Source organism: Cebidichthys violaceus, unplaced genomic scaffold (genome assembly GCF_023349555.1).
Source record: "Cebidichthys violaceus isolate CVI_PGR_0920_01 unplaced genomic scaffold, fCebVio1.0.p SCAF_171, whole genome shotgun sequence".
Classification (NCBI taxonomy): Eukaryota; Metazoa; Chordata; class Actinopteri; order Perciformes; family Stichaeidae; genus Cebidichthys; species Cebidichthys violaceus.
Window position 1 is genome coordinate 171,393 of NW_027176342.1, and position 12,500 is coordinate 183,892.

General features: G+C 48.4%; 1 protein-coding gene across 2 annotated transcripts in view; it reads right to left on the minus strand.

Moving 5' to 3' along the window:
• The window catches only part of rreb1a (ras responsive element binding protein 1a), a 24,776-nt gene that overhangs the window by 3,365 nt on the left and 8,911 nt on the right, over nucleotides 1–12,500 (minus strand). For both annotated transcript variants that reach the window (XM_068712776.1, XM_068712777.1), the window contains 11 exons: nucleotides 9,808–9,997; nucleotides 9,368–9,703; nucleotides 8,675–9,143; nucleotides 6,835–8,554; nucleotides 6,412–6,593; nucleotides 6,129–6,323; nucleotides 5,363–5,524; nucleotides 4,634–4,798; nucleotides 4,033–4,145; nucleotides 1,998–2,700; nucleotides 1–1,729 (listed from right to left, as the gene is read on the minus strand). The exon at nucleotides 1–1,729 is cut by the window's left edge and continues 3,365 nt beyond it. In XM_068712776.1, coding sequence (XP_068568877.1) covers nucleotides 1,035–1,729; nucleotides 1,998–2,700; nucleotides 4,033–4,145; nucleotides 4,634–4,798; nucleotides 5,363–5,524; nucleotides 6,129–6,323; nucleotides 6,412–6,593; nucleotides 6,835–8,554; nucleotides 8,675–9,143; nucleotides 9,368–9,703; nucleotides 9,808–9,997 — 4,930 coding nt within the window. In that variant the 3' untranslated portion in view covers nucleotides 1–1,034. The remainder of the gene's footprint in view (nucleotides 1,730–1,997; nucleotides 2,701–4,032; nucleotides 4,146–4,633; nucleotides 4,799–5,362; nucleotides 5,525–6,128; nucleotides 6,324–6,411; nucleotides 6,594–6,834; nucleotides 8,555–8,674; nucleotides 9,144–9,367; nucleotides 9,704–9,807; nucleotides 9,998–12,500) is intronic.

Here is a 12,500-nt window from a genome sequence, read left to right on the forward strand (position 1 = left end):
ATTCATCATAGCATCACGTGTTCAACTCTCTGTACACACATGGAATCAACTGAGAATGATTATGAATGAGAAAATATTAACACACACCAGCTCACAGGTGGCTTGAGAGGGCTGAAGGGGTCAATAGTGCGATTGGTTTAAAAAACAAACATGATCAACACTATATCTGCCCCCCCCACCACCCCCCGTTCACAAAGATGCGACTTCGACAAGTTCGTGAATGTTTTTGTGAGTTTTTTTGTGAGCCAGCAGAGAGACGGACGAGGCGGGGGGGTGTTTCTTTTATTCCAGTTACAAAAAAAAAGCTTCCTTTTGTCGCACAGTAAGAAGCGTCCACCAGCCACCGGGTGGAAGTCGTCACGTTGCTGGTGAAACTGGGTTTCGACCAGTTTGATTTTATGCAAAAATAATATCTAAAAACGTCCGGTGGAGCCGGAGAAGTGACTGGTGGATTATTTTTTACAAAAAGCTGGCGGACAAAAAATAACAAAAAAACAGGTTCCCCCCCGCTCACTAGTCCGCTCTCTGAAGATCTGAAGCTGGTTTTTAAATGTTGGGGGCGGAGCCTAGCTGTGATTTAAATACATAAGTCCATCTCGGTCTTCGTCCGTCTCCTTCGGCACCTCATAAATTGATCATCAATCCTCAAACAGAATCTACAAACAATAATAAATCATAACTTTATTCTTTTTTTATTTTAATTTTATTGCTGAAATATAGATTCCCCGCACAAAAAAAAAGAAATAATAATAATAATGCAAATTTATTGTCATCATAAAAAGCTATAAAAATTAGATCCATCCCTCCGTAATAATGCGGATAAAGATTTAGCAAAAAACATCTGGTAGAAGTCGGACTAGTAGTTAAGGCACTTCAAGAAAACAAGGTTTTCGTCTTTCTATCAAAAAAAGTTTTTCCCGGGCTTTTTTTTTTTTTTGCATCATCATTATCATCAATGGTGTAGCGTCTCTCCGTCGTATGGCACTGTGGTGACGTTGGTTTGAACAGCCAGGGTGGTGGTGGGGGGTCTACCCTTAGTCTGCCCCCACCAGAGGAGGCTCTCCGTTGGGCAGCATGTGCTCCAGAGGAGGGGGCTTGGTGTGGATCTCCAGAAGCCCCTGGATGAAGCCCTCTGCTGGGGCAGCAGGTGCGGACTCCTCTGGGGGAGAGCCGGAGGACGATGGGGAGGAGGGGGAGGGGTCTTTGGAGACGTTCGATTCGGACGCCGACTTCAGGTCGCCGTCGTCGTCGTTAGTAGTTGTCTTTGTGTCAGTAGCTTGTTGGCTGGGAGTCGTGTCGGCGGAGGATTGTTGTTGTTGTTGTTGTTGTTGTTGTTGTTGTTGTTGCTGTTGTGGTGTCGACTCTGCAGGAAGCTCAGCCGGGTCTTCAGAGGTGATGGTCGTTGGTGGTTCTGAATCCACACCAGCTTGTTTTTCAGGGGTTTCTTCCTCCAGCGTGTCTGCTGCCTCCTCCTCTTCCTCTTCTTCCTCTTCCTCCTCCAGCTCCTTGAGTCTCTCGCTCTCGTTCTCTGACGGCGGGCAGGTGGAGGGCGGCGTCGGCGCGCAGGAGTCTCCGTCCTCGCTGGCGTCGTCGTTGGCGGCCGAGGCTCCGTCGGCTCCGTCGGCTCCGTCGGCTCCGCGGGGCTTCAGGTGGATCCTCTGGTGGCGGACCAGGCTGTGCTTCAGGGTGAAGGTCCGCTCGCAGGTTTGACACTTGTAGGGCCGCTCACCTGGAGGGGCACAGAGGGGGGGGAATAAAAAAATACTATTAATGAATATTAATTAATAAAATAAAATTGTAAAGCACAAAAATTAAATAAACTCAAATTAATAAAAAATATATATAAATAAAGTATAAAAAGTAAAGACTGAAATAAATGCTGTATAATATGAATAAATCAATAAAATAAATAATAACATGTTTAAATGAACAAAAAATTAATAAATATAAAGAGAAACTACAGATAACTTGGATGAAATATAGAAGCAGATGAATACCTGTGTGGGACCTCATGTGTCGGGTCAGGTCCTGCAGAGACCAGAACCTCTTCCCACAGACGTTACAGATCTTCTTCCTCTTGTCCAGTCGTCTTCCTGTCGCCTCTCCTCCCTCCAAACTCTTTGGTTCCGACGCCTCCTCGTCGCTCCTCTCCTCCTTCTCCTTCTCCTCCTCCTCCGACTCGCCGCTCTCCCCTCCCTCGCTCACCGCTCCTGCTTCTTCCACCTCCACCTCCGTCTTCTGCTCCTCCTCCTCCTCCCCTCCTTTCTCCTCCACCTCTTCCTCCTCCTTTGTCGGTGTTTTGCTCTCCGTCGCCTCCTCTTTCGCCGGCGGCTTCTCCTCCTCCGGCGGTGGCGGCGTCTCCTCGGAGAGGTGCGCCCTCTCATGGCGAGCGAGCGTGGTGGCGTAGCGGAAGCTCTTCTTACACACTCGACACACGTGTTTGTACTCCGGCTGCTGCTTCGCCGCCGGGCTGCTGGAGGAGGAGGAGGTGGCTGTAGCTCCTTTCTCCTTCTCTTGGCTCTCTGGTGCTACTTGTGGAGCAGAGGTAGAGGATGAGGAGGAGGAGGACGAGGAGGATGCAGGTTGTTCTTCCTGAGCCGGGCCCGAGGACGTGGAGAGCTTGAAGTCGATGAGCTTTTTGCCGAAGTTCAGGTCCAGACTCTTGTTGCTGTGACAGTCGTCATCGTCTGTGCTGTCCACCTGAGGAGAACGTCAGAGAACGTCAGAGAACGTCAGAGAACGAGAGGTTCATCACAACCACATCCGTCTGAGTGTTCCCACACGCTTCACTCAGATCACATTCTGTCATGATCAAACTACGACAACAGAAAGACGTTCAAGGGAGATGAAAAAGGTCAGGACTCCCGTTTTCTTTGGGACTCAAAAGCCTTGAATGAGCGAACGACGTCACAGAACCAGAACCAGAACCATTGACCTCTGAACGGTCACAACAAACAGAGCTAAAGAGAAGAAAGAACAAGGACCCAACAAGTCCAAAAATCTGAAATGAACAATCGTTTGCAAATCTACAAAAAGAAAAGGAAAATATATCTTTTGTTGTTATTATTATTATTATTAAAAGAGCTGTGTGTTGTTTAAAACTAGGAGGATGGAATGTGCAAACTGTAAAGAACATGAAAGCATTAAAAGAACTTTTTTTGGAAACCAGTAACAAAGTGTGTTTATATGCACTTCATTAATCCGGTTAAAGCCGGTTCCTGAAACGTCAGATCCTTTCTTGGACATGTAAACACGTGATTCACACGTGATTTATACGTAAACACGTGATTTATACAGAGACACGTTATTTATATGTAAACACGTGATTCACACGTAAATACGTGATTTATACAGAAACACGTGATTTATACAGAAACACGTGATTTATATGTAAACACGTGATTCACACGTAAACACGTGATTTATACAGAAACACGTGATTTATATGTAAACACGTGATTTATACGGAAACACGTGATTTATACAGAAACACGTGATTTACACGTAAACACGTGATTTACACGTAAACACGTGATTCATACGGAAACACGTGATTTATACGGAAACACGTGATTTATACGGAAACACGTGATTTATACGGAAACACGTGATTCACACGTTAACACGTGATTCACACGTAAACACGTGATTTATACGTAAACACGTGATTCACACGTAAACACGTGATTTATACGTAAACACGTGATTCACACGTAAACACGTGATTTATACGTAAACACGTGATTTATACGTAAACACGTGATTCACACGGAAACGCGTGATTTATACGTAAACACATGATTCACACGGAAACGCGTGATTTATACAGAAACACGTGATTTATACGTAAACACGCGATTCACACGTAAACACGTGAATCACACGTAAACACACGATTCACACGTAAATCACACGTAAACACACGACTCACACGGAAACACGCAACTCACACGGAAACACACGACTCACACGAAAACACGTGATTTAAACATGATGGTAAACTCTGATGAGGTAGAGCTCAGGTGACGTTACCTTGCTGCTCTGTGGAGGATGTCTCCCCGGTGCTGCTCTGGTCTCTGGCGCCCCCTGCTGGTCCGGCTGCTCTGAGGCGTCTGAATCCTGCTGGTCTGCACCCGGACTGCAACCTGCAGCAAGAACAATAATGCAACTAAATCAAGGTGTGTAACAATAAATGAAAGCTTCTGTAATACAAATACCGTTAAATATGACACCTAACTTCTAGTTATGATTAGAAAAAACTCAAATAAAGTTTTTTGGGCCATTTTACGCCTTTATTAGATCGTCTACAGCAGAAATGTGAGAGACGGGAATAACATGCAGTAAAAACAGTCACCGTAAAAACACATTTCAGAGCCTAAATCTTTAATAACGTGTCAACAGACGTCATAAAAACACCTAAATATACATCTAAATGTGTACATTTACCCAAAATGTATCTTCCAGGAATTTAGTTTATGAATAAAAACACTTTTTAATGTTAATCAATATTTTCTTGATTAACAGTCGATTAAATGTCAGAACATTGAGATAAATATTCTGGAAATAATTTGCATATTAACTGTTAATGATCTGACTAATCGATTAATCGTCTTTTTTCCCCTGACGGACTAACCGCGGCTTGGTTTGTGGGCGGGGCTCGACTGTGCGGAATCCGCCTCCTGTTGGTCAGAGGGGGCGGGGCTATCCGACATGGGGGCGGAGCCTGAGTCGGTGGAGGTGTTGACGCTGCTGAGATCTTGTGCTTCTGGTGCCATCTGCTCCGTTTCTGACTGACTCTCTGTGGGACAACAACAACAACAACAACACGATCAATACAACCAATACACAACCAATACACAACCAATACACAACTAATATATAACCAATATATAACCAATATACAACCAATATATAACCAATACACAACCAATACACAACCAATACACAACCAATATATAACCAATATATAACCAATATATAACCAATATACAACCAATATATAACCAATATATAACCAATACAACTAATATACAATATTGATCAGGGAGAAAATCAGGACTCGTGAGACAAAAAATTACTTTTACTTCACCTAAATTATGAACTATTTAATTAATAGTAATCAATTATTATTTATTAATTTATTAATTAAATATGTAATTATTAAAATATTTTTTTCTCTTTTTTGTTTTAAAGGGTGACTAATAATAATAAAATCAATAAAACGTGTTAAAGAAAAGAAACCGCAGTAAAAAAACTGAATAAAATGAAGACTAATTTAAATTACTAAAACTTCTGGATCTCACAGCTTGAATCTTAAACTCCGTCTCATTAAATGTTAAACGTGGACGTTGGCGTCTCTGACCTGCGCTCTCGTGTGATCCTTCGTCTCCGTCCTTCTTGCCGAGGGCGCCGTTGCGCCGCAGCGTTCGGTGCGTCACGCCGTGCTTCCTCAGCAGGTGGCGCTCACAGTTGGATTTGGTGGAGAAAAAGGCGTCGCACTTGGGACATGGGAACGGTTTCTGACCTGAGGAGAGAGACGGAGGAGGATTCAGCGGGACGAACGTCTGGCCAACAGCGCTCTTATTTTGAAATTAAACTTGTTTTTCGTGAACTTTTTCCAAAAAAATTAGTTAATTACAGTAAACAAATTAACAAATAGAACACATGTGGACACAGAAGTAAGAGTGGTGCATGAAGTGTGTGTGTGTGTGTGTGTGTGGTTGTGTGTGTGTGTGTGTGTGTGTGTGTGTGTGTGTGTGGTTGTGTGTGGTTGTGTGTGTGTGTGTGTGTGTGTGTGTGTGTGTGTGTGGTTGTGTGTGTGTGTGTGTGTGTGTGTGTGTGTGTGTGTGTGGTTGGTTGGTTGTGTGTGTGTGTGTGTGTGTGTGTGTGTGTGTGTGGTTGTGTGTGGTTGTGTGTGTGTGTGTGTGTGTGTGTGTGTGTGTGTGTGTGTGTGTGGTTGTGTGTGTGTGTGGTTGTGTGTGTGTGTGGTTGTGTGTGGTTGTGTGTGTGTGTGTGTGTGTGTGTGTGTGTGTGTGTGTGTGTGTGGTTGTGTGTGTGTGTGGTTGTGTGTGTGTGTGTGTGTGTGTGTGTGTGTGTGTGTGTGTGTGTGTGTGTGTGTGTGTGTGTACCGGTGTGGGTCAGCATGTGTCTCTGCAGAGAGCTGGCCCAGGGGAACACTCGTGGGCAGAAGGGGCAGGTCATCTTCTGGACCGAGTTGGAGTAGGCGTTCTTCTTCCCTTTGGACTGCGGCCCCACCGCCGCCGGCTTCGCCTCCTCCCTGGCTCCTCCCTCCTTGTCCTCGCCTCCTCCTGCTCGGTCTACGTCTGTTCACGGGGAGAGAGAGGGTTTTTAGCCTCAGGGTTCTTTTTGTTTTGAATCATCACACCTGAGCTCAGCTGTCCTTCCTCTCACCTCTCTTTCCTCCCAGGTCTGCAGCTCCGGTCTGCAGGTAGGTGCTGAACTTGTTGGCGTCGGTGGTGGCGAGCATCTTCTCCACGCTGGCGAACTCGCCGCTGGACTCCAGGTCGATGCCGCCGCTCAGGACGGCCTTCTCCTTCACCGCCAGAGCAGCATGCTTCTTCCTGGACCGCTTTCTGTTGGACAAACGCACAATAACACATTCTGTTTATTGTGCTTTGGTGCCACCTGGTGGTAGAATCAGGAATCTACCATGTAGATGTGTTTACAGAGAAAAGTAGGAACCAAACAGGAAGTTAGAAGACTTTCTTTTTCCTACAACTGTCTCTCTTTGGTTCCTCATTTACAGTTTTATCCTGCTAAAGTTAAACATATGAAGTTATTTGAACTGATTAGTTATGAATGAAGCTCACAGACCTGGAGGAGCCCTCAGACGGTTCCTCGCTCTGCGTCTCCAGGACAGACGAGGGTCCCGGGACGTCTGCAGCCGAGTCGACCGGAGACGGAGCGACGGGTTTCACCTCCTCCCTCTTCAGCAGGTCTGGCACTCCGGAGACGGAGTGGATGATCTGAGCGATGGAGGCCAGAGGGGGGAGCTCCTTGAGGGCGGAGGAGGAGGAGGAGGAGGAGGGCGAGGCGGAGGGCGGTTTGGGGAGCAAGGGTTTGAGGCGCTGGGCTCGGGCGGAGTTGGGGAGGGAGGCCGGGGGAGGGGTGGATCCAGGGGGGAGCTGGTAGCAGCCCAGCTGTGGGTGGGGGTGCAGAGGAGGCAGGACGCTCGCCGCCTTCTCCTCCTTGGACAGAGCGAGAGCCTGCTGCTCCACGATGCTGCTGCCGCTGGGCTCCACCTTGATCTCCCTCTTCTCCCTCGTCTCCCGCTCCTCCCCCCTCCGCTGCCTCTTGCTGGGGACGGACAGGTCGATGGGCTGGTCCAGGACGGAGCAGTCGAAGTTTGGGGAGACGCTCTCCAGTTTGACCCCGGGGGACCCCGCCAGGCTGCCGCCGGCGCTGCCGCCGCTGCCGCCAGCACCGGCACCGCGACCCTTGGCGGAGAAGTCCAGCGGTTGGTCAAGGTCGGCGGCGTAAACCGCGTTGGTCAGCTCCTCCACCTTCACGGCGTGGAGCGCCGTAATCGAAGGCTGACCGATCCCGTTCTGCGTCGTCGGAGCTGCTCGGGGGGCGGTCACGGTGGGGGGGAGCAGCGTGGCGATGTGGTCTTCGATCTCCCTCTCCTGCACCTCGGGGTGCTGCTTCAGCAGGTGGTGGATGCAGTTGCGTTTGGCCAGGAAAGCGGCGCCGCAGCGCCGGCACTCGAAGGGCTTCCTCTGGCAGCCGTTGTGCGTGCGCAGGTGGATCTGCAGCGCCCGGTAGGTCTTCAGGTCCTCGCCGCAGAACCGGCACGTGGTCTCGGCTCCGGAGCAGCCCGTCTCCGTGTCCTGGGCGGTGGTGGTGGTGATCGGCGCGGCGAGGTTGCCCGTAGTGGTGGAGGTGACGTACTTGATGTTTCTCTCGATCTCCTTCCTCGAGTTCTTGGCGTGCTTCTTCCTGAGGTGGCGCTCGCAGTTGGCCTTCACGGTGAACGGGTAGTGGCAGACGCGGCAGACGTAGGGCCGCTCGCCGCTGTGCGTCCGCAGGTGTCGGATCAGCGTGGCTTTGTCCGGCGCCACGTAGTCGCAGATGTTGCACTGGTGCGGGAGGATGCCGAGGTGGAAGCGCATGTGGGCCTGCAGTACGCCGGAGAAGGGGAACACCTGGTCACAGAACCGGCACGGGAACGAGCCTTTAGTCGAGCCGGCGTTGCTCCCGCCTTTGGCTCCCGGCTTTCTCCCGCTAAGCCCCGCCTCCTCGTGCCCTGCCGTGATGGCGGCCGGCGGCGAATCGGACAGAGGCGTGTGGGCGTCGCCCATGCACTCTGCGTCCAGCTGCCCTCCGTTCCCGGCTGAGGAGGACGAGGAGGAGGACGAGGAAGAGGAGGGCGTTTTGAAGAGAGTCGGGGTGGGAGGCGGCAGGCTGGGGCTGATGCAGCCCAGCGAGGCCTGCTGGGAGCTCTGGAGGGGGGGGGGAGTCGTCGCCGTGAGGCTGGAGCGAGGCGTGATGGGAGGTTTGGGCTTCAACGGGGGCATCGCCTTCTGGACTTGACCTGCAGGAGGAAGAAACAAGAGTTTCTTTGGTGATTCTACCGTCAAATCTTTTCACAAGCTAACCGATTGGCCGATCGATCGATTGATTGATTGACAGCTCCGGGGGGGGCGACACCCACCTTGACCTCCGGCGAATCCTGGAGCTTTGGCCAGCGGCGGGAGCGTCAGTCCCATCTGATTGGGCGCCGCGCTCGCCACTCTGAGGATCTGCTGGATGTCGGCCAGCTCCATGAGCCCGGCTCCTCCGGCCTCCCCGGGTTTGAACCCCGACGAGGCGCCGCCGCCGATCGCGGCGCCGCCGCCGTCGGGCTGCAGGAGGAAGCCGCTCGGGAAGGGCTGCAGGGACAGCAGGCTCATGGCCTCCCTCTGGGAGAGGCCCTGCAGGGCGGAGGCGGAGCCAGAGGCCTCCAGCAGCGGGATGCTGAGGGCCGCCAGACCGCCCAGGCCCAGAGTCAGACCCAGACCGCCGGACAGGTAGGCCGAGGCCGGCTCCTGGGGCAGGCTGGAGGACGGCGGCTCCACGTGGATCACCTTGATGCTGTCCAGGTGGGCCTGATGGATCTCGTCGTCCGTGGGTCCAGACTTCACCTGAGAAACAAACACAGCGTCCATCAGAGGACGGAGCCTGGAACACGTCCCTCTGCGTGGCTTCTTCTTAACGAGTGATGTCATCGGAACTGTGTTGTTCTCACTGAAGACATGTTCTAGTTCTCTCTACTTCTAGTCATGATGGTTCTGTTTCCATAGAGGAGCAGGACTTTTATTTTGAAAAATCAACATCATGGAGAGAAAGAAATGTGAAAATAAATTACCTTAGAAACGTGCCGGAGACCCAACGCCTCCAGGAAGCTGTGCTGCTCCGAGGCTTTTTTCTCAACATCTGGTCTGTCGACGCCGTTTTCTGCAGCTCCATCTTCCTCCTCCTCCTCTTCTTCTTCTTCTTCCTCCTCTTCTTCCTCCTCCTCCTCCTCAATCTCCTCCTCAATCTCCTCAATCTCCATGTCCCGTGTGTCAGAGGGTTTGTCTGGGTGCGAGATGGTTTTATGGAGGTCCAGAGCGGAGCGGAGCGGGAACGCCTTGTCGCAGCAATCGCAGACGAACCGGTGGAACTTGCTGATACAGCGACGAAGGTTTGTCTCACACCAGACCTGCAGAGAGGGGGGAAGGGGGTTTAAAGAGAGTCCACTTAATTCTGACCCTTTAAAACCCGACGGTGCGTTCTAGAGCCCGATAGATAACCGGCGATCGGTACCTGCGCGATGTGAGCGAACTTCTTGCAGGAGAAGTCGATGAAGGCGAGGTCGTTGAAGCCGGTGGGGATGGACGGGTTGTTCTGGATGAAGGGCCGTCCGCTGGGGTCCTGGGGGAGGAGCTTGTGCACCGCGGCGTTGTGACGCAACAAACCTCGGTGAGTTCGGAAGGACAGGCAGCAGAGATCACACCTGCAAGGAGTGATGGTGTTAAAAGGTCTCTTTTTGTTTGAAACACTGAAAAAGATGACGACTAAATCTCAAGACCTGTTTATGAGATTTACTAAAATATTGTTCAACAAAAATGTTTTAATTTTTTACAAAAGATGCCAAAACTACAAACGTGTATAAAGTGTCCATCGACAGAAAACGTTTTATAATGTTGTCTTCCTCACTTCTTCAAAGTGCTGTTTGAAGGTTTAGACTTAAACGTTTAAGAATGTAAACAGTTTAAATTAGTTTAAACGTAAGTATTAATGTGTGTGTGTGTGTGTGTGTGTGTGTGTGTGTGTGTGTGTGTGTGTGTGTGTGTGTGTGTGTGTGTGTGTGTGTGTGTGAACCCCTGGTGGCAGTGCTGCTCCTGTTAATCGCTGAGAGGACAGCTGCTCAGTGTCTGCTACAGTCACACACTCTTATCACATCCTCTGTGTGTGTGTGTGTGTGTGTGTGTGTGTAATCCCCTCGGACATAAGGATTTTTTTTTTGAGGGAGGGTACACACACACACACACACACACACACACACACACACACAAATGTGACCATATGTGGACCAGCACTTGTTGAACTCCCTCCACCTCCATCACTCCTCTTCTTCACACTCTGGTGAGTGTGTGTGTGTGTGTGTGTGTGTGTGTTTTTGAGTGTCACACCGGTGTGTGACAGTGCAGGCTAATCCCACAGAGGTTGGCTCAGGTCCAGAGAATTACCCTCCAAGTGTGTGTGTGTGTGTGTGTGTGTGTGTGTGTGTGTGTGGTCATCTTAGTTTCAGGACGACTTCTGAAGGAGCTGAAAGGTTCCTTTAGCTGACTGTTGTCTTGTTTCCTTGTCTACTGATGTGTGATTGTCTGCATTAAATCATCTGTTGATGTTTATACAGAGTACTTCCTGGTTCAATGGATGAAGTGATGTCCGACCAATCAGAGACGAGCATCCCGTCAAACCCTGAAAGCTGGTGTACTTTCACAAAGTACTACCCTCCAACCAGGACCTCTTTGAAGGTACTACGTCCCCAGAACTTCATCTAGACTCGGGTCAGTCAAAGTGTGCTATGCTAATGTTAGCTTCCCTCGTCTCTCTTCCTCCCTCTCTCTCTCACCATCCCTTCTTCCCTCTTCCTTCCCTCTCTCTCTCTCCCTCTCTCTCTCCCTCCCTCTCCCCTTGTCCCCCCCCCCCCGATCCTCTTACAGACTGATTAGTGAGGACTTACAGCTAAATATTCTTGTCTCCATAACGAGCTCATCTCCTGCTGCTCTTCTCCTCTTTTAATTGTTCTTCTTTTTCTTTCTAACAGACACACTTTTATGTCCTTCTCCCTTCCTTCCTTCTCCTTTCCTCCATTCTTCATCTTTCTTTTTTATTCTCTTTTCTTTTCTTCCTTCATCTTCTTCCTCCTCCTCCATGAACTTTAAACTCTGTGTGTGTGTGTGTGTGTGTGTGTGTGTGTGTGTGTGTGTGTGTGTGTGTGTGGAGGGGGGGTTCGTTAGGAGTTTGGTTGCCATGGTGACAGACTGTGTGTTTTTTCTGGAGGGGTGGGGGTGTAGTCATGACAACGAGGCCAGACCGAGCGCGTCCTAAAACCTCCTCTTCCTCCTCCTCATTAACCCCCATGTCATCCCTCCATCTTTGTTAAGTACACTTAAAGTAAAGTAGAATAAAGTAAAGTAGAGTAAAGTAAAGTAAAGTAGAGTAAAGTAGAGTAAAGTAAAGTAGAATAAAGTAAAGTAGAATAAAGTAAAGTAGAGTAAAGTAAAGTAGAGTAAAGTAAAGTAGAGTAAAGTAAAGTAAAGTAGAGTAAAGTAAAGTAGAGTAAAGTAAAGTAGAATAAAGTAAAGTAGAGTAAAGTAAAGTAAAGTAGAGTAAAGTAAAGTAGAGTAAAGTAAAGTAGAATAAAGTAAAGTAAAGTAGAGTAAAGTAAAGTAGAGTAAAGTAGAGTAAAGTAGAATAAAGTAAAGTAGAGTAAAGTAAAGTAAAGTAAAGTAAAGTAAAGTAGAGTAAAGTAGAGTAAAGTAGAATAAAGTAAAGTAGAGTAGAGTAAAGTAAAGTAGAGTAAAGTAGAGTAAAGTAAAGTAGAATAAAGTAAAGTAGAGTAAAGTAGAGTAAAGTAAAGTAGAGTAAAGTAAAGTAGAATAAAGTAAAGTAAAGTAGAGTAAAGTAAAGTAGAATAAAGTAAAGTAAAGTAGAGTAAAGTAGAATAAAGTAAAGTAAAGTACAGTAGAATAAAGTAAAGTAGAGTAAAGTAGAATCAAGTAAAGTAAAGTAGAATAAAGTAAAGTAGAATAAAGTAAAGTAAAGTAGAATCAAGTAAAATAGAGTAAAGTAAAGTAAACATACTTTTAGTTTTGGACAAAATAGATTCAAAGTACGAGAAACTTTCTCATTAAGGCCACCAATCAATGAATGAAGCTAGCTTAGCTTAGCACAAACTAAGGAATGAGCTAATTATTGTGTGTGTACCTCAGGGCAGTGTCAGGGTG